The sequence below is a fragment of the Panthera tigris genome, chromosome E2 (assembly GCF_018350195.1).
Source record: "Panthera tigris isolate Pti1 chromosome E2, P.tigris_Pti1_mat1.1, whole genome shotgun sequence".
Classification (NCBI taxonomy): domain Eukaryota; kingdom Metazoa; phylum Chordata; class Mammalia; order Carnivora; family Felidae; genus Panthera; species Panthera tigris.
The window spans coordinates 31,054,022-31,081,174 of record NC_056674.1 but is presented as its reverse complement, the minus strand read 5'-3'; the positions used below and the strand labels follow the sequence as shown (position 1 = coordinate 31,081,174).

The following is a 27,153-nucleotide window of genomic DNA, read 5'->3' as shown; positions in this document are numbered from 1 at the left end:
GTTTCCTTTGCTGGGCAGAAGCTTTTTATCTTGATGTGGTCCCAATAGTTCATTTTTGCTTTTGTTCCCCTTGCCTCTGGGGACATGTCAAGGAAGAAGTTGCTGCAGCTTAGGTCAAAGAGGTCATTGCCTGTTTTCTCCTCTAGGATTTTGATGGCTTCCTGTCTTACATTTAGGTCACTCATCCATTTTGAGTTTCTTTTTTGTGTATGGTGTAAGAAAGTCGTCCAGGTTCATTCTTCTGCATGTTGCTGTCCAGTCTTCCCAACACCATTTGCTGAAGAGACTGTCCTTTTTCCATTGGATATTCTTTCCTGCTTTGTGAAAGATTAGTTGGCCATACATTTGTGGGTCCATTTCTGGGTTCTCTGTTCTGTTCTATTGATCTGTGTGTCTGTGTTTGTGCCCGTACCATACTGTCTTGATGATTATAGCTTTGTAATAGAGCCTGAAGTCCAGAATTGTGATGCCTCCAGCTTTGGTTTTCCTTTTCAGGATTGCTTTGGCCATTTGGGGTCTTTTTTGGTTCCATACAAATTTTAGAATTGTTAGTTCTAGCTCTGTGAAGAATGCTGGTGTTGTTTTGGTAGGAGTTGCATTGAATGTGTAAATTGCTTTGGGTAGTATCAACATTTTAACAATATTTGTTCTTCTAATCTATGAGCATGGAATATTTTTCCATTTTTTTGTGTCTCCTTCAGTTTTTTTCATAAGCTTTCTATAGTTTTCAGTGTATAGATTTGTCACCTCTTTGGTTAGGTTTATTCCTAGGTATTTTATCAGATTCCTTTCAAGAGAAAGCAAGACTCTCCATGCTTGGAACATGCTTGGGAGCCATAGGGCAGCCATCTTCTTGCTGTTAAGCAGCAAAGGAAAGAAAATGGGACTGGAGAAAGAGAATAATGAGCAAACACACAGAGAAAAATGAAGACTGGATTGAGAGGAAATTCTGATGGTTTTCCAGTCCTATTACCTTCCTAAGGCCCACCCACATCTGTGCCCTATAGTTCGATGAAATAACCATATGGGCTTACATTAAAGTCTCTTTTGTTGTATTTGCTAGACAGAATTTGTTTCTATAATTTTCAGTTAAAAAACTATGACTAATATGACAGATTCCCGAACTTAAGAAAGAATGGCACCTATTTCCCAGAGATTATCTTTCTGGACTAGTAGTCTTCAGAACATACTTTAGAAAGTGCTGTAATGGAAAAAGGAATTAAAAATAGAGAGACCAGGTTATTTATTTAGTTTTGTAGTTTGTTTTTATACTTCCATTTTCTGGCTTGGGTGAGTCATTTGTTGGAACTCCAACTTTTGTGGGTAGATTTGGAGTGAGAGGCAGAAGGGATACTTTTTAAAAAAAATTTTAACATTTATTTATTATTGAGAGACAGAGAGACAGAGCATGAGTATGGGGGAGGGGGGGCAGGCAGAGAGAGGAGACACAGAATCTGAAACAGGCTCCAGGCTCTGAGCTGTCAGCATAGAGCCTGATGTGGGGCTTGAACCCACAAACCACAAGATCATGACCTGAGCTGAAGTCAGATGCTTAACCGACTGAGCCACCCAGGTACCCCAAGAAGGGATACTTTTTAAATCATTCCACTCAACATTCTATAGTTGAATACAAACCAGCCCTGGGAAAGCAGTATTGTGATTCCCTTTTCAGGCTTGCCCTCTCCACATCACCTATGTCTCTACCAAGGGCATTATGACTTTGGTTCTATTTTACCTTCTCCAGTTAACTTCTCTGGAGTCAGAGGTTCCAGATGCTCAACCCAGATTCAAAAATGCTGTGAAAGAGGGGCCTCTTTGTGAAAAGTAGAGAAATTTCCAACACTAAACTGAACAAGGCCCTGGAACAGTAACGTTTCTTTGTCCCAGGTCATCAGCTATGGTGGACTGAACAATTAATTAGTGTATTTGTTTGCTAAAATACTTATGCACAGGCTCCCTGAACTATAGTTCCAAAAGGGGCCATAGAGTAACTTCTAGCTCTGCCTAATAATTCCTCTCACTCATCTTTCTTCTGGAATGTCCTCCCAGTTCTAGCTTTTTCTGCCCTCTAAGATTTATCTCTCACCCTGTTCTCTTGTTGAGTTGAACCTCACTATACTTGCTGTCTTGGGCTAATATATCTGCTTCCCCAAACACCATTGGTTGAGGATGAGGGCCAATCCAAATGTAATGAAATCATCTCTCTAGGTGGGCTCCATCAGGTTCACTGGATTCTTACTTAAGAGTGGGATATGATCTGAATAGCTGGATTGGTTGAAGAATTAGCTCTTAATAGTGAACTAGAGGACATTTGTCATTGGACCCATCTGTTAACTTTACTCGTTAGTCATTAAATAGAATTAAAGAATATCAGGTGTTGTTTTTTTTTTTTTTTTTTTTTATTTTAACAGCAGTCTCTCCATGTATACCCAGTCTTCTATGTTTATTGCAAATCACTTAAGATCACCTGTTCACACATGTTCTAGGGAGTATTAGTTTTGAGCAATTCACTGTGAAGTTGCAAATATGCAGTTCTTTGTACATTTACAAAATTATTTTGTTTGGGGTTTGGCAGCTGCTGTTGATCTTGTCACTGTATTATTATTATAATATAAATATGTATTTTTTCCAGTCAAGTCAGCAGGCGCCCAAAACTGCTCAGCTCAGTTCTACTGATTCCACAGAGGGCAACTTAAATGAACTTCATATTACAATAAGATGTTGCAACTGTCTGCAGTCCCGAGCAAACCACCTTCAGCCACACCCATATGTTGTGTACAAGTTTTTTGATTTTGCAGACCACGATACAGCCATCATTCCCAGTAGCAATGATCCACAGTTTGATGATCATATGTGTTTCCCAGTGCCAATGAATATGGATTTGGACCGATACCTTAAGTCAGAGTCTCTGAGTTTTTATGTGTTTGATGATAGTGACACTCAAGAAAATATTTACATAGGAAAAGCCAATGTGCCTCTGATTTCACTGGCACATGACAGGTGTATCTCAGGTAAGTGTATTTCTTGAATGTATGAAATTGTAAAAACAAACCTAAATTATACTTTAGTTATGGATATGGTCTGTCTATAACTAATCTTCCTAATGTTCTCAAATAATCCTCAACTTTGGGCCTATGGGGTTTTTTTCTAGTTATTTTTTTTAGTAGTTCTGCAGATTACAATATGTGTCTTAACTTATCACAGTCTAAAATTAATACTAACAGTTCCCCTCAAAGTATAGAAAGACTGCCCCAATATAATTCCATTTCCTCCCCTGTCCTTTGTGTTATTATTGTCATATATTTATATATAGAACGCCTATATATGTTGTAAACCCAACAATACAATGTTATAATTATTGCTTTGTATAACTTTTTGTCTTTTAAGAAATTAAGAGAAGGGACAATATATATAGGAGACTCTCACATTGACTTATGTATTCATCACTTCTGGTATTCTTTATTTCTTCCTGTAGATTTGAGTTACTGTCTGGTGTTGTTTCCTTACCCAATGTAGCTCCATTGCCTCCCTCTCCTTTGTGCTGTTATTATCATATACTTTTTAGTTTTTTATAAGTTAAACAATAAGAGTTTACTATTATTGTTTTATGCATTTGTCTTTTAAATCAGTTAAGAGAAATCTCAAAAAACATATTTATACTGTAATACATAATTACCTATGTAATTACCTTTATTATTCTCTATTCCTTTGTGTTGATTTGAATTACCATCTGATATCACTTCCTTTCAGCCTAAAGGACTTCCTTTACTATGCTTTGTAACTCAGGTCTACTGGTATGATTCTTTCATTTGTTATCTAGGAATGTCTTTATTTTGCTTTTATTTTTGGAAGGATAGTCTTTCAGGGTATAATATTAGTCATCAGTTATTATTTTCTTTTGTACTTTGGGTATATCAGATGACTAATTTCTGGAATGTATTGTTTCTGATGATAAATGAGCTATTGATATTATTATGGTTTCCTTGCACTCGATACTGTTCTCAAGATTTTTCGTGTGTGTGTGTGTGTGTGTGTGTGTGTGTGTGTGTGTGTGGTTTTAAACAGACAATGATGTGTATAGATGTGGATCCCACTGTGCTTGTCCTATTTGGAATTTGTTGAGCTTCTTTATATGAGCTTCTTTATATGTAGGGTAACCTTATGTACCAAATTTGGGAAGTTTCTGTTTCTTCATTTTTGTTATGCCTTTTCTTCCCTCTTGGGCAGAAAATGTGTGGGCAGAACCATACATGTGTGTGTTTAATGGTGTCCCACAGTTCTCTGAAGTTTTATTCATTTTTATTCATTTTTTTTCTCTGCATATTGGATAATCTCTATTGGTTAGTCTTCAAGTTCACTGATTCTTTCCTCTGCCAGCTCAAATCTCCTATTGAGCCCCTCTATTGAATTTTTTCATTTTAGTAATTATACTTTCAACTCCAAAATTTCTATTATGTTCTCTCTTTTATAAAATTTCTATCTCTTTATTATATTTTCTGTTTTATAAGTCATTGTCATATTTTCTTTGAATTCTTTAAATGTCAATTTTTTAAGTTTTTGAACATATAACAGCTGTTCTGAAGTTTCTGTCTGCTAAGTGTAACATCTAGACACTCTCAGAATGTGTCTATTGATGGCTTTTTTCCTATATTTGCAGCATACACTCGTGCTTATCCATAGGTGCCATGATTTTTTGTTGTTCTTTAAAATTGGACATTTAGGATACTATATTATAGCAACTCTAGGTTTCAACCCTCCCCTACTCCACAGGGTGGTTCTCTTGCTGTTTTTGTTTGGTGACTTGCCTGAACTAAATCTGTATCTTTCCCTCATTGTACCCACTGATGTCTCTGGTAAGGTTTTATTTGTTTGTTTAATTTTAAGTTTGAGTCAGCATAGTTTAGTGGTCAGTCACTGATTGGTGAAAGGTTGCACTTAAACACTTTGAGCTGGTTGGCTTCCCACCTTTTGTCTATGAGTTAAGGAATGGGTTGGGTAAGGGGTTTTCAAACTTCAGGCAGTCTACAAGTCTCGTGTTCAGCCAGGGAAGTAGCTTACTAGAGTCTGTTCTGACTCTTACTGTTGTTACTGAGTTTCTGTAGATTCTCTTAAATAAATGCTTCTCAATTTGTTGTACACCTTTGTTTAATTTCCAGAGCCGTTAAATGGTCCAGTTTTATTATTTCTTTCTTTTTGTGGAAAGGATTTACTGAGCTCTTCATTCGGTCATTCTAGAAGTCCCACCTGTGCCTGTAATAGAAGCTTATCATCTCCTTCTATTCCATCTATCATCTTTATTCTTTGGTTCTAAGGTCTAGAGTTGTTTTGTTTTTTCTTTCCCAGCCAGCCATTAAAAGATGTGTGAAACCCTTGAGTCAGAACAGACTCTAGTAAGTAAAGGAAGGATACCCCTGAAAAAAGTTATACTTGAAATATAGTTCTGTTTTTTTCAAGTCCAAGATTTTTCAGTCTGACTAAAATTTGTGACTCTATATTACAGTTAGAGCTAGGTGATACTTTTTAAAATTACTATTTTAGATGGTTTGTTTATTTTATGGACATTTGTTTGCTGTGTTGCTATTAATTTGGAATAATTTAACAAATCCCAGTAAAATATATTTTAAATTATGATAAAAGTTATCATAAAATTATATGGTAATATGAAGTCTTCCTTTGATATATAAATTACTTGAATTTGTGAAGTTCTAATATATTTTTCTATAGAGACAAGTCTTTTGCAAGAATATTCAAGTCAAGATGAAGGTTGATTTTTGAACTATAACCTAGATAATATCTTAGCAGAAGGCTAAGAACTCTGAATAATCTCCGAATTTAATTTCATTGAATTAAAATATTTATAAGTTAATTTTCTCATCTAGGAGTCAGTATTATCACTGAGACCTTAACTTCTGAAAGCAGTCTGCTTGAGAGATGAACCTATCATAGATTATTTTATCTTTATTCTCTAAGCCATTTGAGGTGTGAGTAAAAACCAAAATTATTTTTAAAGTCGGGGGTAGTTCTCTTTGTTCTTCTTTAATTCTTATGGTAACAAAATTTCACTCTAGCATTAATTAAAATTTTTTTCATAACTTGACAGGAATATTTGAGTTAACAGATCATAAAAAGCATCCTGCAGGAACCATCCATGTTATATTGAAATGGAAATTTGCTTACCTTCCACCAAGTGGATCTATAACTGAAGACTTAGGAAATTTTATACACAAAGAAGAGTCAAAAGTTGTTCAAAAACTACCTCCAACATCCTCTATTAGCACAATAGTTGTGAGTAACCGTGACTCTAGCACTAAAGAAATCGTTTAAAAAGAAAGAAAGAAAAAAATAGCTAAAGTCTTATCTAAGTGTATGTTTATCATACTCACTTTAATGTATTGATTTATCTTAGGCACCAACACCTAAACCAAGACAGCGTTTAACACCTGTAGATAAGAAAGTATCTTTTGTGGATATCACACCACATCAGAGTTCTGTAAGTAGTAAACACTGAAAATACTAATTTTTTTCTCCCATAATAAGTATTTGAAATACATGATATAGTTATACTCTACCTGATTTCAAAGGAAACCAGTGAATAAAATGCTTCTTTTTCCTTTAAATGTTAGCTTAATAATTTGGCACGGTTTAGAAATGTTAATTCTTCTTACTCTTTGATCTAATCCCTCCTTTGGCTCCATCTGTGTCTCCAGCTACTGCTTTAATCCTCTGTCCTCATTTATGGGGAAAAAAAAATCTCTTCAAAAAGTTGTCTTAATTCTGTCATCCTTTCTTCGCACTGTTTCTTGAACTCACTCTAGGCTGATTCATCCTCATTTCAACCACCCGTGCTAAGGTCATGATGACTTTGACTTTGCCACAGCCAATAGTCAATTCTGAGTCCCATCTTTATCTCCCCATAACATCTGACACAGTGGAATACTCGCTTCCTCTTCACTTGGCCTCTGGAACATTGTGCCTTTCTTGCCCTCCAACTTTACCAGTTATTTTTCTCATTCCCTTGGACCAAATCTCTCAAGATTGAGGTGCCTCAACATTTAAACTGCAGACCTAGACGTCTGCTCAGTCTGTATCTGCATTCAGAGGTCTTATCCAGTCTCATAGTTTGGGGTTTTTTTTTTAATGTTTATTTATTTATTTTGAGAGAGAGAAAGCACAGGCGAGGGGCAAAGAGAAAGGAAGAGAGAGAATCTTAAGCAGGCTCCACGCTGTTCCATGAACCACAAGGTCATGACCTGAGCCGAAACCAAGAGCCAGATGCTTAACTGACTGAGCCACCCAGTCACCACCAATCTCACAGTTTGGAACAACATCTAGATGCTGATACTCCCATATTTGCATCTTCACTCTTGATCTCGCTGCCCAATTCCAGATTTATTTTCTTCCTGCTTATTTCATATGCATTGGACGTCTAGTAGAAACCTAAACTTCACATGTCAAAACCCAGATGTCATCTCACCAACCCTCTTCCAAAATGTTTCTTTCATTGTTTCCCATTCTCATAAATGACTGACCATTCACCCAGTGGCACAGTCATGAAATTTCAAAGTCATCCCTTTGGCATTTCCTCTTTCACATCCCACATCCAGTTCATCCACAAAACCTGTCAGCTATACTTCCAAAACATATCCCGTAGTCAGTCATCTCTACTGTCACCACTCGAGTTACCATCATCGTGTCTTTTGGACTTTAACAAAATAATAACTTATTTGTAGTTGACATATCTCTCACATAGGTAAAGGACATGAATCTTAAGCACACAGCTCAGTGAATAGCTACACAGCCACCACCCAGAGCTTAAAAAATACCTGGCATATACAGTGCATTTCATATATATGTGCTAAATAAATGAATTCAATAATTACTAGTCAGGCAGTATTTAATAGCTAATACTTACTGAGTGCTTATTATGTGTCAGACACTGAACTAAATGCTTTATGGCCACTGAACTCATTTAATTCTCACAACAACCTTAGGATCATACTAGAATTATTCCCTTTTAAAGATTGGGAAGGTAATGTTTACAGAGCTTAAGTAACTTGCTCAAGGTCAAAGTATTAGATCTGGGATTCGAACACAGGTAGCCTGATTCCTACATAAATGATCATAAATATAAAAAAGATGTGCATAGAGATGTCTGTTGCAGCGTTCATCACAACAGCTAAAAATGGTGAACCAGTTATATGTCCAACACTAGTAAAGTGGTTCATTAGATTATGATACACTCATTTATTTTAATATTATGTTTTATTAAAAATTATGTTTACCCAAAGTTTCATACCAAGAGAAAATTTTATGTTGTGGTATTAAGGGTTTTTTAAATGTAACAGGATATATTGTATTTATAATGTAATTACTACTATGTAACCAAGAGATTTCTTTATTTGCATTAAAAATTAACCATAAAGAAAAAGGTAAAAAATAAAAAGAAATCTATTATTAACAGATACTATCATTGGGTAATGAAAATATGGATTTGTATTAATTTCTTTTGTTTTCTTGTTTATCTTTCACATTTTGTCTTATTTAATATTTTTTAATGTTTATTCATTTTTGAGAGACAGAGACAGAGCGTGAGCAGGGGAGGGTCAGAGAGAGAGGGAGACACAGAATCTGAAGCAGGATCAAGGCTCTGAGCTGTCAGCACAGAGCCCGACACGGGGCTCATACCCATGAACCATGAGATCATGACCTCAAGCCAAAGTCAGATGCTTAACTGACTGAGCCACCCAGGCACCCCTATCTTTCATATATTCTATATTGGACATGTTTACTTTTAAAATAGCAAAAATGATAAGCTGTACTTTAAAAATACACATCAGTTTATAAATCCTGGAAAATGATTGATTATAAATTGATTTTTGATACAGTTAAAAAAGAATGTTGATCATAGAAAGTACATTATCTATCCTAGTACATGCAGTTTTTTAATTACATGAGTAATGTATAATCATTATAGAAATATTAAAAAATACAAAGGAAAATTTAAAAACATTAAAAATAAAATTAAGTTTCCCCAAATCTATATGTCAGAGATGGAATTTAGGTGAATTTTCTTCCACACTTATTCCCATGGGAGTATACACATTGTTGGCTTGTTTGTTTTTTAACAAAAGCATGTACAACTATATGTATTGTTCCGTAGCTAGCTTTTCTACCCAACACTGTGTTGCGTACTCTCTTCGGTGTTAGTAAGTACCACTCTGTCAGTGTCAGTGCACTTGTGCAATGTCAGTGGCAGTGAGAGTGTCGGTAAGTACTAATAATGATCTACATTATTATTTTTTTCATGGTTACAAAGAACTCAGGTATTTGGATGTACCGTATCTTACTTAACTAGCCCTCTACTGTTGGACATTTGCATGACTTTCAGTTATAAACAGTCCTTCAGTGAACTACACTTGCCATTCTTAAATTGTGTATATACCATGATGAATAGCAACCATTGTACTGAAATACATTAACTAAATTTAGGGACAGAAGGTAACTACGATATTTACTCACATGTATATGTATATACGTGTATGTGTGTGTGTGTGTGTGTGTGTGTGTGTGTGTGTGTGTGTGACGATGATTTGAGATTTAGTAATAAATGCAAAATAACATACATGCATGTTTTTACATCAATAAAAGGAGATAACTACTTCTCCTGAAGATGGGAAGGAAATTTCATCAGAAGTGGAGCATACACCAGAAATAGAAATTAATATGCCAACTCTTTCACATATTCCTGAGGTATGTATTTGCATTAAAATTCTTTCAAAAGGTTTATTTGATTCTTAAAAGACTTTGTATTAACAGGATCAAGAAATCATAGCATTATCCTATTTTTGTGTACAACTTCCTGGGAATAGAAGGACCAAAAATATGACAAGGGTTGTAACAGCTACAATTATGCTGATATTAGCAGGTAGTAAATAGATATATGAATTAGAGTAATCTGTAAAAGTCATTTTGATGTTAATGCATTTTTCATTCTTGGTTTATAATAACGTTTTCATATATCCGCATATTATCATTTGTACAATTTCGGTGATTGTTTTCTAACGAATCATTTATGTGTAATGCTTGTCTATATATTTAAGTCTCAAGCTTGCATGCTTTATTAATCCAGTGCTTCAACAAGTATGTATACATGTGATCTAAGCAACAGTGTATCAGTGTGCTTTCATTTCTTCAGGTTTCTCAAGGAAGCAGTGTAACGAAGGTAAAAGAGAATACTGAGAAAATACAGGGAAGAGATGATGATGTGTCTTGTCTCTCTGAGGGTCAGCTTGCAGACCGAAGTTTGTCTTCTTCAGAAGATGAAACAGAAATAACTGAGGAACTAGAACCAGAAGGTGATTTTTTTTTTCCTTTTTTTAAGTTAACATTATTTCCTTCTTTGCTTTATTTAATCTGTTAAGAGTATGCCTTTGGGGCGCCTGGGTGGCTCAGTCAGTTGAGCGTTCGACTTCGGCTCAGGTCATGGTTTCACGGTTCGTGGGTTCGAGCCCCGCGTCAGGTTCTGTGCTGACAGCTCAGAGCCTGGAGCCTGCTTCAGTTTCTGTGTCTCCCTCTCTCTCTGCCCCTCTCCCCACTCGTGCTCGCTCTCTTTCTCTCTCAAAAATAAATAAACATAAAAAAAATTTTTTTTTAGAAGAGTATGCCTACAGGGCATCTTCATTTAACAGTGGATCTACCTCATGATACCTATCTCTCGACAGAAACGATGGGACAGAGTTCAGTCTCGTCAGCTACGGTCGGGGGAACGACTGCACACCTTCTTATTTCGGCTTGGAGTGCCCCACTAGCATCCAAGTAGAACTGCTGACCACGTGTCCAGTTTATATTTTAAATAACTTCATATTCTCTGTGGGTGTTATACTATCATCTGGATTATTCTAGAGAAATGAACTTTTTCAAAATTAAAACTAAGAAGTCAGACAAAAAAGACAACTCATGACAGTATTTAATTTCTATGAATATCTGGAACAGGAAACTATAGTGACAAAGCATTGAAGTCGCTCCCTGGGGAAGGGCAAATAGGAACAGAGAGATGCAAAATAGGAGTAGATTATCGGGGCACGAGGAAACTTGTGGAGTGATGGATATATTCACGATCTTAATTGTGGTGATGATTTCACAGCATTATGTATATGTCAAAATATCAAATTTTACATTTTAAATATGTGCAGTTTATTGTATGTCAATTGTGCCACAATAAGACTGCAAAAAATTTTAAAGATGCTTTTAAATACTAAAAGTAACTTGATTTTTTGCACAGTGTAATTGGTTAGGCTGTTAGAAAACACCTATTACCCTGTTCTCTTTAAAAAGATTATTTTTAGGGGCACCTGGGTGGCCCAGTCAGTTGAGCATCTGACTTCGTCTCAGGTGATGATCTCACGGCTCGTGAGTTCGAGCCCCGCGTCGGGCTCTGGGCTGACAGCTTGGAGCCTAGAGCCTGCTTCGGATTCTGTGTCTCCCTCTCTGTCTGCCCCTCTCCCGCTCATGCTCTGTCTCTCTGTCTCTCAAAAATAAACAAATATTTTAAAAAATCTTTTTAAAGATTATTTTTTCAATTTCACAAGCTATATTTTTATTATCTTTGTTTCTACTAAAACTGAACTTGGAATTTTCAGTCGTTTTTTTTTTTTTTTTCTCTCTTTCCTGAAATATAATTTAGGGGCGCCTAGGTGACTCAGTCGGTTAAGTGTCTTACTCTTGATTGCGGCTCAGGTTGTGATCTGACAGCTCATGAGATCAAGCCCCATGTCAGTCTCTGCGTGGAGAGCACAGAGTCTGCTTGAGATTCTCTCTCTCTCCCTCTCCCTCTGCCCCTCCCTTGCCTTGCTCTCTCTCTCTCTCTCTCTCTCTCTCTCAAAATAAATAAATAAACCTTTAAAATAAATGAAACAAAATGTAAAAGTAAATATCTTTGCTGTTAAAAAAGGTCTAGACATAATTATCATATTGTTCTTTTAAGGTTGTCCTTATGACATATGCTTATTTCTGTCCATTTTACAAGGTATAATTGCTTTAATAGACTTAAACTATTGAGTTTTATTTTTTAACAGATGAGGAAGAGAGATCAGCGTCTGACAGTGATGAGTGTATTATTCCTGGTCCTGTCTCCGAGAATATCAAACAGGTCAGTAACTTGATGCTAGCTAGAAAATTGTGAAATAAAGTTGTTTTCATTCGTAGTGTATCAGTCTTCATGTATGAAAATCTTTGGGCAAAAATATTTCTGGGAAAATGCTAATGTATTTTCACAATCTTACCCATACAATCATCTAGTACAAAATAAATTTATATGTAGTTTCATAATGTGATGGGTGATAACTTCTAGAGTTAGTTTGGCTTACATGTTAACAATACCTAACAATAGTAGCTTTAAAAGTTAATTGATAAAACCAGTTGACTTCCCTGACTCCTTTTCAGAACCATTGTACAAAGGTATGTTAAATCACATCTCAACTTTAAGAATTCAAAATGTGATATTGCATTCAAAACTATAATAGCTTGCAAATGTGAATTCATACACTATTCATATCTAAATATGTCCACTGATAAACTATTAAAGTTATTTCATTTCTGCCAAAAAATTAAACCCTGTTAGATCCTGTATAGTGTTTACGTGTTTTGTAGCACATTGATGAAAAGTAGTATGTAAATTCAAATTTTGAAAAGAAAATTGTACTTTAATTTACATGGGAAGTATACCACTTAGCAGGGCATTTTTTATTTTACGGGGGGGGGGGCATTTTTATAAAGTAAGTGTAAGTAAAGTAAAAAGGCTCTAGCTTTTTCTGTTCATCTACATTAATTTTCCTGAAATGATTAATTGTACACCTTTTTTTAGAATTTCTACTTTTTGGGTAAGAATTGGAATACTTCTTTCAACTCTTAAAATTCTCAGCTTAACCTCTTTGCAGAACAAACCCAAATGCAAACAGAATAGTTCATCTGTCCAAAGTTTTATTACCATTGTTATTAATTATAATACCACCTGACCCATGCATCCTGATATATGGAGTCTTTTTTCTTCAAAATCAATAAATCAAGGGAGAAATCTTGAGTATGGTTTCCTGGACATTTTTGATAAAGCATTTAGTTCAATTAAATTTAGCTTTTTTGCTTTATCAAACCCGAAATTGTTTATCAAACTGATGAATAGAAATTCTATGCTGTCTATTAGAAAATTGTGATAATGGGAATTAAAGGGAAAATGGGCCCCTTGTGTGGATAGCCATTTGTATTAGGGTTTTCCAGGGAAATAGAACCAATAGGATATATATGTATAAATGTCTGCATATAGAAAGATTTATTATAAAGAATTGAGCCACATGACTGTGGGGACTGAGAAGTCCCAGGATCTGCATTCAGCAAGGCAAAGACCCAGGAAATGCAATGGTGTAGCTCCAGTCTGGGTCTGAAGACCGTAAAAGTTGGAGTGCCAGTGGTACAAATTCGAGCTGGAGAGCAGGCAGGCAGAGACCCAACAAGAGTCAGTGTGTTCCATTATCACATTCAAAGTCAGGAAAAGACCAATGTTGCATGTGAAGGCCAACAGGCAAGAGGAGTTCTCTCTTTTTGTTCTCCTTTTTGTTCTGTTTAGGTCTTCAATTGATTAGAGGAGGCCCCACCCACATTAGAGAGGGCAGTCTGCTTTACTCCGTCTACCACCTCAGATGTTAATCTTATCCAGAAACACTCCAAGGACACACCTAAGGCAATGTTTGACCTATGTCTGAATAGCTGGTGGTCCAGTCAAGTTGACAGATAAAATGAACTATCACATCATTTTATGAAGAATGTATTCTCATTACACCGAGCACAGTAAGCGTGCATGTTGGAATCAGACATTTCTTCCTGTACATCTTCCTTAAGAACTGCTTCAGGTAGCACTTTCAGGACAGTGACACATGGCTTTCATCAGAAGGAAAGGACGACTTGAATGGTGCTTCTGACCTCAGCACATCCTGCGTAACATGTCCTTTAATTATCACAACACTCCTATATTCCTTAGCATCTACTCTGTGTCAGAAAAGAAGCAATCCCTGGCCTCAAAGAAGTCACAGTCTGCAAGCAAACACAGTCACAACGTAAGGTGGTCGGAGCTAGGGAACAGAATGCACAGGGTGCTGCTATAGGAGCATTCAAGCAGGTACCCAACAGCATGAGGGACCCTCATCAAGGATGACTTCCAAAAGTCAGTGAAGCTTGAGCCAAGTGTTGAGGGTGATGAGGAGTTAGTGAGAGCCATAGAGGGGTCATTTCAGGACAGAGGAATGATAGCATAACAATTAGAATGTGGAGCATAACTCGTTCTGGAAATTCAGAATGGTTTTAGGATGGACTACATCTATGGCACACCTACAGGGCCCCGGGAGAATATGCTGAAAAGGTAGACATGTCCTCAGCGTTGAGGCCTCTCGTGTATCATCGAAGGAGGCTGAAGTCTATCCTAAAGTTCTGTGAGCGGCCAATAAGGGCTTCTAAGGGAGGGGGAAGATCACTCACTCATTAAACAGATATTTGGGGAGTATTTGCTGCATTCCAAGTTTTGTTCTAGGCCATGAGAATATAGCAGTGAATAAGAGAAATAATCCTCTTGCTCTTAGGGAGTTTACACTCTTGAATTCAATTTTAAAAGAAGAGAGGCACAGAGACTAATTAAAAAGTAATTAGAGAACCCTACTCTGGTTCCCCCCATGTGATGAGATTTTTTTAACCAATTGCCTCTACCCTCTCATGTCACAGAATTGAGACTAAAGTAGTATCCTAGATAAGTATCATTTATGCCAATTACACTGTGAATCTGAATTACCTGCTACACTGTATAAGCACTTGAAGATCACCCAGTTTCCTCCTTGCGTGTTTCAGAATCTCTCAGCTCACAGTTATTTCTTAGAAATGTTGATCCTTAAAAGGAATCTAACAGATTTCCCAGGACTTAGACATATTACTTGGTTCTTCCTCTTTTCTTTATGTCTGTGATGTATAATTAATCATAGATTACTTCATTTTGTTTCATTTCATTTACAACATTTATGAGCTTCACTTTGTCAGAGTGAAATGCTTGTCCCCTCCTTTTCTTTCCAAAGTGGCATAATTAGTGTTAGCATCTTTTTTAACAGGCTACATAAAGTTTAGTGGCTGGATTAAATCAAGTCATTAACATAATGTGCTACCCAATTTGCCCCTATCGCTCTTCGTTTCCAGGACATCAAAGGGCCACAGAGCACCAGTGTAATTGGGCCTTGCTGGCCTGTCAGATTCCGTCAGCCTGACGACTGATTCTTTTACTAAAAAGCTTCTAGGCATGATAATTAAGTGGGGTGGGGGGAGTCTGAGAAATGTAAAACTTTGGACATTTCTCTATGAATATTTTATTAATTTGAATAATCAGAAGTTAACAGTATCAATTTGATGTATAATACATTGATTAAAAGCCTTGTTTTAGGTCCTTAAAATAGACATCAAAACCAAAAATTTGCATCTGCCATGACACTAAAAAAAAGAATTAACAATCCTCCTTTCAGAGTGTTTCTAGTTTTATCTTTTAAGCAATGCAGCTTTCCATTTTCACTACGAAATGTATGGCCATCAATTCACAGATTTCTTAAAGTGCGCCCACAGGTAAGAATGGGAAGTCACACTCTGAAAGAGCAACGGACTCTTCTGTGCATTGCGTATTTACATCGTTCTCTTTCTCTGTTTCTACTAATGGCAGTTTTGTAAAAACTGCCATATTCAATTGGGCGAAATTGCAATTCCACCTGGAAACCAGGTCCTCTTGAACAATATGAGCTGGCATTCCCAGGTGACTGCAATAATGATGTTCAGCAAAATATGCTTTAAAGATTTGAAAGGCAAAATGCATAAAGCAACTCACTACTTTTAGAATTCATGTATTAAAAAGTATTAAATCAGGGGGCACCTGGGTGGCTCATTAGGTTAAGCATCCAACTTCGGCTCAGGTGATGATCTCACTGCTCGTGTGTGTATGTCTCTCTGTCTCAAAATAAACGTTAAAAAAAATTAAAAATGAATAAAAATAGAAAGTATTAAGTCGGGGCACCTGGGTGGCTTAGTCAGTTAAATGTCTGACTCTTGGTTGCAGCTCAGGTCATGATCTCATGGGTCACGGGCTCAAGGCCTGAGTCGGGCTCTGAGCTGATAGTTTGGAGCCTGCTTGGGATTCTCTCTCTCTCTCTCTCTCTCTCTCTCTCCTTCTCTGTCTGCCCTTTCCCCGCACACGCACCCGTGCTCAAAATACATGAGTAAACTTTAAAAAACTTATTAAATGATTTCAGAATCAAACATGATATCCTGTCAATGTGTAAAATAAGCCCCTCCCGCTGTTTTACATATGGACGCTTCAGCTAGATAGAATACGTTTCAAAATATATTTTAGGTGAAACCAGAAATGTTGAATTACTCTGCTGGTAGATTCTTCCAAAACTATTTTTTATGTTTTGCAACTTAATTATCTCTTACTAATATACTATGGACATCTTTCCATAGTAGTATATTCCCATTTCTTTTAACAGATGCATAATACTGCAGTGCATAGCCATACCATATTTATTTAAATAAGCCCCTTTTGAAGGACCTTTAGGTGAGGGCATCTAGGTGTCTCAGTTGGTTGAGTGTCCCATGGAGCCTCAGGTTTCTTTCAGTTTTTGCTAATGCAAACATTTCTGGTTACAATAACAACGTCTAAAAATTCCTGCTTCCTCACATCACACCTTTGCCAAACCAATGGTGAAGAAATTACACCTCACTGAAAATTCCATTACAAAGAAGCCAAGAAAGAGGAATATTTATATACACATACGTACACATTTTTATATGAGCATACAGACACAACATTTAGGTTTATGTAAACAAAGAAAATGTCTAGAAATATATAGTCCAAACACCATTAGCAGTGAGTATCTCTGGGACATGGTCAGGGCAGGGGTCAGCAAACTATGGCCAATGTGTCAATCCCAGCCCTCTCTCTACCTGTTTTTGTAAATAAAGTTTCACTGAAACACAGCTACACCCATCATTTACCTACTGTCTATACTGCTTTCACTCTAGAAGAGCAGAGTTGAGTGTTTGCAACAGAGACCATATGGCCTGTGGTGCAAAAATTATACAAAAAGTAATTGCCAACCCCTTTGGCAAAAAATTGCCGAAAACAAGGAACTTTTATATTTTACTTTTGGGATTTATATCGTTGGCTTATTTTTTTTTTAAGTATATTTATTTATTTTGAGAAAGAGAGAGAGTGAGCAGGGGAGAGGCAGAGAGAAAGGGAAAAAGAGAATCCCAAGCGGGGCCACACACCATCAGCACGGAGCCAACATGGGCTCGAACCCACAAACCATGATCGTGACCTGAGCCGAAATCAAGAGTCAGGCGTTTAACCTGGTGCCCCTGTTGTTGGATTATGTTTAATGATGAGTATAGACTCCTTCTAGAAAGGAAATAATTTGTAAGCTAAGTCTGTACTAAAATGTTAAATAATAACTAGAGAACAGTTTCATATGAATATCATAGAAGCTTTTTTGTCAATATCTTAGAAAGGGACAACAAAAATATACGTTGAATCTTTCTTGGTTTAGAGCAGTGATTCTCAAAATGTGGTCCCCAGACCAGCAGCGTCAGCGTCACCTCAGAAACTGTGAGGATGCAAATTCTTGGGCCCCACCCCACACCTCATGAATGAGAAATTCAGAGACGGAGGCCCAGCAATCCGTGTGTTATTGAGCCTTTCAGGTCATTCTGGGGCATGCTAAGAGTTTAAGAACAACTTTAGGGAAAAGTGGTACTTCTCACCATGACTGCACACTCAGATCACCTAGAGAGCATTTTTAAATGCCAGGGCCTGGCTCCATCCGGATCAGCTAAATCCGAATTTTGTTTAAAGCTCCCCGGGTGATACTAATGTGCAGCCAAAATTGAGAACCACTGTACTATAACATCTGTTTTCAATGATGGTGAAAGTGGAATACCATATCAAAATCACCTGAAATTGAGGGTAATTTTTAAAATTCTCTCCTTCCTTCACATTATTGCCATAGTAAGCCACAGTTAATGATGGAAATGTGTCATATCCCTCAGGTGTATTAGGACAGGAAAAAATGTTCCAACCATTGCTTTAGAACATGTGGTAACAAGCTTCTGTAATTTGCTGACCATTATAGATGCAGTAATTTTCATGGTGTATAAGGGAGACCATGACAGTATTCTAAAAATAAGCCCTCTTAACTCTAGCACCATTTTGATCTCCATCACTGAAGTTTCGGTATTTACATTATTTGTTTAATATGGGTCTTTCACAGAACACTTGAGAAAAGATAAGTTACTGCCACTGATGAAAGCTGGGTTTTTTTTTTTTTGCTTTTGTTTGTTAAAAACATTATTGTCTTGACAGTTTGAGTTTCTCTTTACTCTTCTTTCTCCCAAAGAGCTTTTAAGAAACCAAATATTTTCCATCAAAACATGTATGAAGAATGGATATGATTCCTAATAAGGGGAAGTTTTAGAGCCTAGTGTGAGTTGAGAGGACTTTTTTTTTTTTTAAGTTTATTTATTTATTTTCAGAGAGAGAGAGAGAGAGAGAGAGAGAGAGAGAGAGAGAGGGAGAGGGAAAACACAAGCAGGGGCAGAGAGGGAGGGAGAGAGAAAATCCAAGTAGACTCCACACTGTCAGTGCAGAGCCCAATGTGGGGCTCAGACTCACAAACCGTGAGATCGTGACCTGAGCCGAAACCAAGAGTTGGTTGCTTAACTGACTGAGCCCCCCAGGCTCCCCTGGGAGGACTTTTTTTTTTTTTGAGATGACTCTGCCCACCCCCAGCCTGAAGAAGGAAGTTGTAAGAATCACTTTTAATCAGTGTGCATTCCTACCCTGTTTACCTATGGCTCTGTCAATACCAATGGTGAGCTTTTTTTAGAACTCACCCCAATTAAAATTTTTCTCTTAAAGGGCATAGACATAGATTATAACCTTCCATGTCCATTTTATATCTTATCAGTTTGCTATATAGTACCAAGTTCTGCCTACTCCTATAGGTAGGCTTTGTTTATATTTATTTACACACATACACGCATACGTATGTAACACATTTTTATGGTGATAAATGTAATACCCATGTAAATTCATGTAACCATTTGGGGAGTAATTTGAATTTCTCACATCTATCCCTTAGCAATTCTTCTAAGAGAATCATTCACATACACAAGAAAACATAAAGGAATGCAACATTGTTTGTAATAGCAAAAAACTGTGGACACCTGGATTGTTCATCAGTAAAGAAATAAGTGGACTATAGATTATATATGCAATATAAATGGAATTCTATATAACAGTTAATATATAGGAATTGGATTTTAATTATAAACATGAATAAATCTAAAAATATATAGCATTCAGTGAAAAAAAACACAAGTTGCAAAATGATTAATAGAGGCTGATACCACTGATATAAAGCCTAAAAACAGAACAATACTCTGTGTCGTTTATGGATATATACCTATGTTGTAGAAAATATAAAAGCGTGTTTGGGAGTGATACATGCCAACTTAAGAATAGTGGTTACCTATGGGGGATGAGAAAGGAAAGAAAGGAACTAGGAGGTAGGGGCTTTACCTGTATCTAACTGAAATGTTTCATTTCTTCAACAGTAATAACAAAAAAAGTTTGAATCAGATACAGCAAAATGGTAACATCTGTTTTAGACGTTGAGTACTTGAATATGCCAAATTATTTTCTATACTTTATCATTTTTAAAGTTACGGAAATGCTTATTCACTGTAGAAATTTAGAATGAAATAAAACTCACATGTAATCTCACCAGAGTTAGAGTTAAATCTAATGGACTAAACCAAGTTGAAAACTTTTATCATAGGCCATCCTCAGTTAAGGGATACGATGTTTAAGGACTGTCAAGTATAATTAGTTTTTAGAAGCCTAACAATTCAACTCCAATGTGACTGCTCTGATGCTTGAAACCAGAGGAAGAATTCAGCATGATCCTCTGAAGTAAAACATAAAAAATTTAAGCATGCCAATAAAAGCTTAAGTAAATACTGTAGAAAAATATGGCCTAAAAAGTGAATTAGCATCAGTCAGGAAGCAATGGTGGAATTGAGCCAAAATCATGAGAACTTTTAACTTTTTTTCTCTGCGAGTAATACAAGCTGTCATCACATTTCTAGATCATTCAATCACACAGTATGGTGTGTCCATCTATACAGGCAAGTAAAAATAAGTTCTTACTTGAGTGACTTCTGTTACTTCTGTTCACCACAGTCGACTTTTAAATGCTTTTTTTTTATATGCTAACATCAACATCTTGCTAACTAGAGATGTAAATAGGGCACTTGGTGAACAAGACAAAAGTAACATCATACTTAGTAACAAACATTCACACATACAGAATAGAAGACAGGAAAAGCCTAAAGCCTATACCATGTGGCCAACTTACTACATGTGAAGGCTACCAATACCCTACAGAAGTACAATTGTCTTGTTCTAGAGATCCTAAACAGACATTATGATGCATCTGACTGCAAAGACTTGTTTGAATCAGTGTATGGTTATCCCTTGCAAGTCTCCTAGTGGAACTTTTCATTGTTTTATTATGAAAAATCGGAAAAGTTCAAAAAATAGTAACCTCCCATCTCAGTTCCACAATATTGACCTGTCTTTGAAATACTCTTATTTAACTGAAACCTTAAACAGCAAGATTTCTATATATTTTTCAACAGTTAGTAATAACCAACTTACCAAAACACGGGAGGCAAATATTTGTTAAAAAAGAAAACCTAAAAAAAAAAAAAATGCAGCTACACCTTTTACTGGCAATATACAAAAGATATTCTGAATATATAAAAAATATTCAGCCTCCCTTGACTCCATATCTTTAACTATTTATTGAGAGCCTACTATGTGCCAGATAGGATGTTAAATAGCAGAAGATTAATAAGACAAGGCTCTGGCCTCCAGGAGCTCACAGTCTACAGAGAAGCAGATAGGCAAAAAAAAAAAAAAATCCATTAAGTATAACGTGACTAGAAAGTGTAGTAAGGACCCAGAGGAGGAACCAGCTCACCCTTGGAGAGTAGAAATGCTATCCTAAAAGGACAGCATGTGTGGCCCAGGACATAAAATAAGTAGAATTTTGTCTGGTGGAGAAGATTTCAGATACAAAAAACCTGAGCTATATAAACAGCACACCACTGGTCCCAGAAAATGGCTAGAGTGTAAGTTAACAGGCTTTCAAGCAGAAAGGGTGATACCTGATTTGTTTTTAGGGAGAGAATTCAGCCACAAGAAGAGCAGCTGAGACTCCAGACCAGGGATAAGGGGCAGGAGTGCCTCGCCTCTCTTCTAGCCGTGAGAGTAGATCCCTTCGTTTCTGAGTGTGTGCTGCATGCCAACAGCAGTGATGTCATAAGCAGGGTAGCTCGAGTCCCTGCATCCCTGAGTTTATAGGCTGGTACCGTCCATCTGCGTCCAGTTTTGCCGACCAGCTCTCTTTCATGATTTCTTCTCATTTCTCCCTTGTTACTCCGTCAAACTGCATGCTAACACTAGGCAGCTGTTGAGTGGGTCCTTCCCCCAGATCAGATGAGAACCTAAACAAATTTCTCTAGAGATAAAAATGAAAAGAGAAGCCACATCCTGTTTTGTCTTTTTATCCCCAATAGCTGATACAATGTTGAAACACAAGCTTTCAATAATCTGATGAATCATTGTGTTCAGGAAGTGGAATGAATAGGGATGGGTGATCTCCAGGATGTGGTGGGTATGAAAAATGAAAATGGCAACCGTGGCTCCGAGGTCTCCTGGCTGTAGGGTGGCCAGGTGGCTGGTGATGTCACCTGAGATGGGAAATATCGGAGGATGAGTGGGATCAGGGGAGAGGGTATGAGTTCATTTCTGACACGAAGTTGTCTGACTGAACCATCAGACAGCTGATATACTTCTTAATCTTCAAAATCTTTATTTACAGTCTAGTTGAACTTTTGATTCACAGAGGCAAAAACACAACCAGAATTGTTCCAATGTTGAAAAATAAATTGGCTAGCCCCAGTAGCCAAAAGGTATAATGTTTAGAAAATTCTTTATTCAGACAGAGCATGCTTCCCTGGATATATACTATTTGGAACTTATCCGTCTTCTAATTTATTTTAAGTTGATTTATGTAGCATAAAAAGAACAAAGATGGGGCGCCTGGCTGGCTCAATCTGTTAAGCACCCAACTCTTGATTTCGGCTCAGGTCACTATCTCACGGTTCAAGGAATCGAGCCACACATCAGGCTCCGCACTGACAGCATGGAGCCTGCTTGGGACTCTTTCTCTCCCTCCCTCTTTGCCTCTCCCCCACTTGCTGTCTCCTCTCTCTCTCAAAATAAGTAAACATTTTTTAAAAAGACAAAAGGGGCACCTGGGTGGCTCAGTTGGTTGAGTGTCCGACTTCGGCTCAAGTTATTCAAATCTCACCATTCGTAAGTTTGAGCCCCACATCGGGCTCGCTCCTGTCAGCCTGTCAACGCACAGCCCGCTTCAGATCCTCTGTCCCCCTCTTTCTGCCCCTCCCCCGCTTGCGCTATCCCAAAAATAAATACATATTTAAAAAAAAAAACAAAGAAATGGTAACTAATAACTTCTATACATAATATTAGAAAATTTAAGGGACATGGGATAGAGGTAATGAGGCTCAAGGGGGAATAACAATAAAAAACTGGACCAGAAAGGAGATGATGCCATGTAAGGAATTTTAAAGCTCTTTTAAATTTATTTGAATATGATGGGTTTTCTTTTGGTTTGTTTGGTATTGATGTTTTTGCTTGTTTCTTTGGCTGTAATCTACTTTCATTTAGAATTCTATTTTTGTATATAGTCTTATTTGATAACTTAAATTTGTCCTTACAGTAATGCAAGTTTTTATATGGGGATTGTACACTTAATATATTATTAATAAAATAACCGGTTAAATAAATTTGATTCCCCTGCTGTTTATAAGTTCATTTGTCTCTTCATTGGGTTCTGTGCTAAACAACTTTAAATTCTTCTCTGCACAACGTAGAGGTAACCATTTTGCCTCTCGGTGGCTATTTTCCTTTAATTCTTTTGTGCCGAGGCAGGAATATTTTATAAGATGTTATTGTTATAACAATTCTGAGTTTTTCAAATTACAAGGCATGTAAAAAGACTTAATTATGCACGGTGCTCCATTTGAACCAGAATTATAAAATGTGTGTGCGCATGTGGTATTCTGACAACCACGATGCATTTTAAGGAAAAAATAATATCACTTAAAATATTTTCTTTCCCATGTTAGTCTTCAGCAAGCAGAGAAGGGCTTTTCTGAAGTGAGGTTAGACAATAGAGCCAACTTCATTTTTTATGCACGTGAACGGAGAGGGCTCGAGGTTATTAGTTGAAACCGAGTAACCTTTCCAGGCTTCCATCTCTTTCTTTTCAAATTTGAATATGAAAAGCATATTCAAGTCAAAGACCATCACTTTAATGACATTTGGCAGTCATTTGATTTATTAGGTTTTAGAAAAAATTTTCCTTTAAATATTTCATCATACTATGCTAATCCTAGTAATATTGCCAGCTGCAGCCTTGTACCTGTATTAGTGGAGACAGAATGGTGTGGAATTTTCTCTGTCATCCTAGTAAAATTTCCATGAATCTACTGAATAATAAAATAACCTTATTGAAATATTCAGATTTGGGTTTTTAGTTAAAGTGTCTTAGAATACATAATAAAAGAAAATGTCTTTTGAAAGAATGGGGCAAAATTACTTCATCAAATATTGAGGGGGTTTGACAGCAATAGAAATTGTTCTTTATGGGGATATTTTTACAATAGGATAGTTATGCTTTTCAGTTTGATTAATTATATTATATGCTTTGAAACATCTAAGTAGTCACTATGGTGAATTTGCACAACTGATTTATGTTTGACAATGAGTTCCTAAAAAGTTGGCCATATAGACAGGTCCTGGTTTCAGGATTTTCTAGCGTGCTTCTGAATTTAGTAAAGAGGGGTTTAGTAAAAGGGAATGAAGTATAAATTTAAAATTGTAAAAAATTTTACAGTTCTAAGGGAGGAGTTACCTTGGTGTGATCTAATTTTTAAGTCATAGACTGTTGTTTGTTTTAAGTCATCACTCAAGGAAATATATATGGCTTGTATAATAATGTCTGTGACACCAAAATGTATTAAGTAAGGATTGAAATGAAAATTACCCAGTAAAACTGTTATTTGTAATTATTAAGTCTGTAAAAATGAGGTAAAAAAAATAAATCGCAAGGAAACCTGTGTTAAATTAGGTAGACAGTTTGTTTTTCTCGTTTGAAAACATTACTTATTGAATGAAATATGTTGTGGCAGAATATATAAAAAAATGGACTATAGTTTCTGCTCTAGTTAATATGGATTCATATAGCAACGTATACTAGCATAATCGCTATGAAGTATTCAACAGGCTTTGATCTCTAAATAACTGAAACTTTCTCAGGTACAATAGATTAAATAAAAGCAGTGATAAACATGTACTTCATTACATAGTTTGAAACAAGGCCAAGTGATACTTGTCATTCTGAAAGCAATCGGAGATGAAGATCTCATAATCTTCGGCCCTGATAGACTCCTAGTGGGGTATTTATAGCCTCAAATGTAAATCAGGAGACTATTGCCATGACACCGTTAACTTCAAACCCTGGGGCATTAGAATCTCATTCTCTCTCTCTCTGTCGTGAATAATCTATCATGTGTAACTACACAGTCGTGTACAATGTGTTCCAAAAAAGAAACCCATTGGCCTTCATGTTTTATTTAAAATTGATAGTGAAAAAGAGGAAATGGGTTTCTGCTCATTTGTTTTATGTTTCTTTGTTGTTTTTTGTTTCTGCTCTTGAAACAGCCATCAGAAAAAATTCGGATTGAGATCATAGCTCTAAGCCTTAATGATTCTCGAGTAACTGAAGATGACACTATCCAACGGCTGTTCGTTGAATGCAGATTCTACAGTCTTCCTGCTGAAGAGACACCTGTGTCACTTCCAAAACCCAAGAGTGGGCAGTGGGTCTACTATAACTATAGCAATGGTATGTATGGTTCATTTATAATACAGACTTTTGTTTTTGTCTTACGGTGAACGTAGCTGTAGGAACAAGGACAAAGTATGATTCTCTAATGTTCACACAAAGTCATGGAAGTCTCATCAGAATAGATTAATACAAGTCAGGTCGGTAGCATCAGGATTAAGAATTCAATTTGAAGTAACACTAAAGTTAAGAGAAAACAAAAATGGTAGGAAAACAACCTCTCTAGGTGTTCCCGCTATATCACAGAATCAAAAGAAAAATGTCACACGTGGGTCTACAATTGAATCAAAACGTATAATGTTTCGAGGGGAATAAAAAAACTACTATCTTTTTAATCATGATCCAAACAATTCTGTGGCCTAATTTTTTCTACTTTTCTGATCAATGTCCTCACATAGATGTTTTTACTATATATATATATATATATATATATATATATATATATATATATATATATATACACCTGTCTCCCAGTGTCTATATGTTCAGGATTTTAATTGAGTGACCTAAATTCTTAGAATACGTTTTCATGTTTTAGTCCACACATGCATTGAAAGCTGCAGGCAGGTTGTCTCTTTTAGGGCTTTACCTATCAGCTGGTTGCCATCTAAGTCAGACCCGCCTGGTACCCTGTAAATTCTTAGATCAGCCGACTTTAAGATGTTTTAGAGAATCGTATATATCAGTATATAATTAATGAGGAGTAAAAATATCATATCAAGCTGACATGACCCTATGATAAAACTGCTTATGAAGTTCTAAAGCCCTATATTTAAACAAACCATAAAGATGGAGTGTTGCATTATCTTTAGCAAAAACAGGCCATCTTATGCTAATTGAACACTAATATTTTTACTCCCCAGTTTCATAAATTGTATTTTAATCAACATGTGTAATAATGCTGTTGATCGTATGTATATCAGCTACTGGTCATGCGGTAAAAATACAGATGGCCGTGGTTACTTCTATGTGTGTGTACGCATGTGCACACACCTATTTTTAGAAATGTGGTCATTGCTTGAGACAGTAACCATGAGCATCCCAAGGTCTGTTCTAGTCTTCCCTGGATCCACAGTTCTTACTAGTTACATGAACTTGGGCAAGCTATTTAAATTTCAGGGGATCCTTTTTTCTTATCTATTGAATAAGGCACCCTCTTAGATCTCTTCCAGCTCAAATTCTATAATTCTATAATGACAGAGAGGTTGAGAAATCACTTAGGAAGCAAATAATATAGTCAGGACAAGAATCTGATTCCTCCTTCCTTTCGTTGACTTGATATAACAGAAACATTTCCAAAAATATTTTCTCAAACTTCCTTAGAGATATTTTACCTGCAAAGTGTCAGAAAAGTAAAACACACCAAATATTATTAGTAATGAGAGAACTGTTTAGACAACTAATTATAATGGAAATACCCCCAAGAAAAGAGACAAACTCTTCTGGCTTTTGTGTTATTCTTCTTAAAGGTCAGCAGTAGAATGTTTGGTTGGACTGACAACAAAATTGCTTTTTAGACATTGTACATGGAGAAATTTGGCCTGCTGCAGAACAGATTGTTTTTATTTGCTTAAGAAGCAATGCAAATCATTCTGGGGATGCAACCTGTTAACACATCCTCAAGTGTCCTGAATTTTGTATCGTTCCCACATAGTAACCTAGGGCTTTGCGGGGTTTTCATTGGTTGGTTGGCATTGGTTCAGGTATATTTTTTCCTTTTACTGCAAGATACACCTACTATCTAATTGGTATTTTAAGAGCTGCTTATGTTTCTAATGAAAAATCAGTCCTCCAAAAGCAACAAGAGAACCAATAATTTATTAGAAATGAACTCAGTAGAAGTGTTTACTGTATCTTTCTTCAGCTTCTCTTCCTACCTATTGAGATTCAACTATGTAGTATTTGCAAAGTTGATTGAAATAAATTTTAAGGATATTTAAATCCCTTCGTGGTGGGAGGGGAGAGGACCGTACTTTGTGCTTCCAAGCAAAATAATGCTGTTTTTTTTTTAATCTACTATATC

At 36.4% G+C, this 27,153-nt stretch overlaps 1 protein-coding gene across 12 annotated transcripts in view; it reads left to right on the top strand.

The window, feature by feature from the left end:
• The window catches only part of RPGRIP1L (RPGRIP1 like), a 122,699-nt gene that overhangs the window by 50,508 nt on the left and 45,038 nt on the right, over positions 1-27,153 (top strand). For all 12 annotated transcript variants that reach the window (XM_042968300.1, XM_042968301.1, XM_042968302.1 and 9 more), the window contains 7 exons: positions 2,633-3,011; positions 6,101-6,285; positions 6,407-6,490; positions 9,649-9,750; positions 10,196-10,355; positions 12,075-12,148; positions 24,947-25,130. In XM_042968300.1, the coding sequence (XP_042824234.1) occupies positions 2,633-3,011; positions 6,101-6,285; positions 6,407-6,490; positions 9,649-9,750; positions 10,196-10,355; positions 12,075-12,148; positions 24,947-25,130 (1,168 nt within the window). The remainder of the gene's footprint in view (positions 1-2,632; positions 3,012-6,100; positions 6,286-6,406; positions 6,491-9,648; positions 9,751-10,195; positions 10,356-12,074; positions 12,149-24,946; positions 25,131-27,153) is intronic.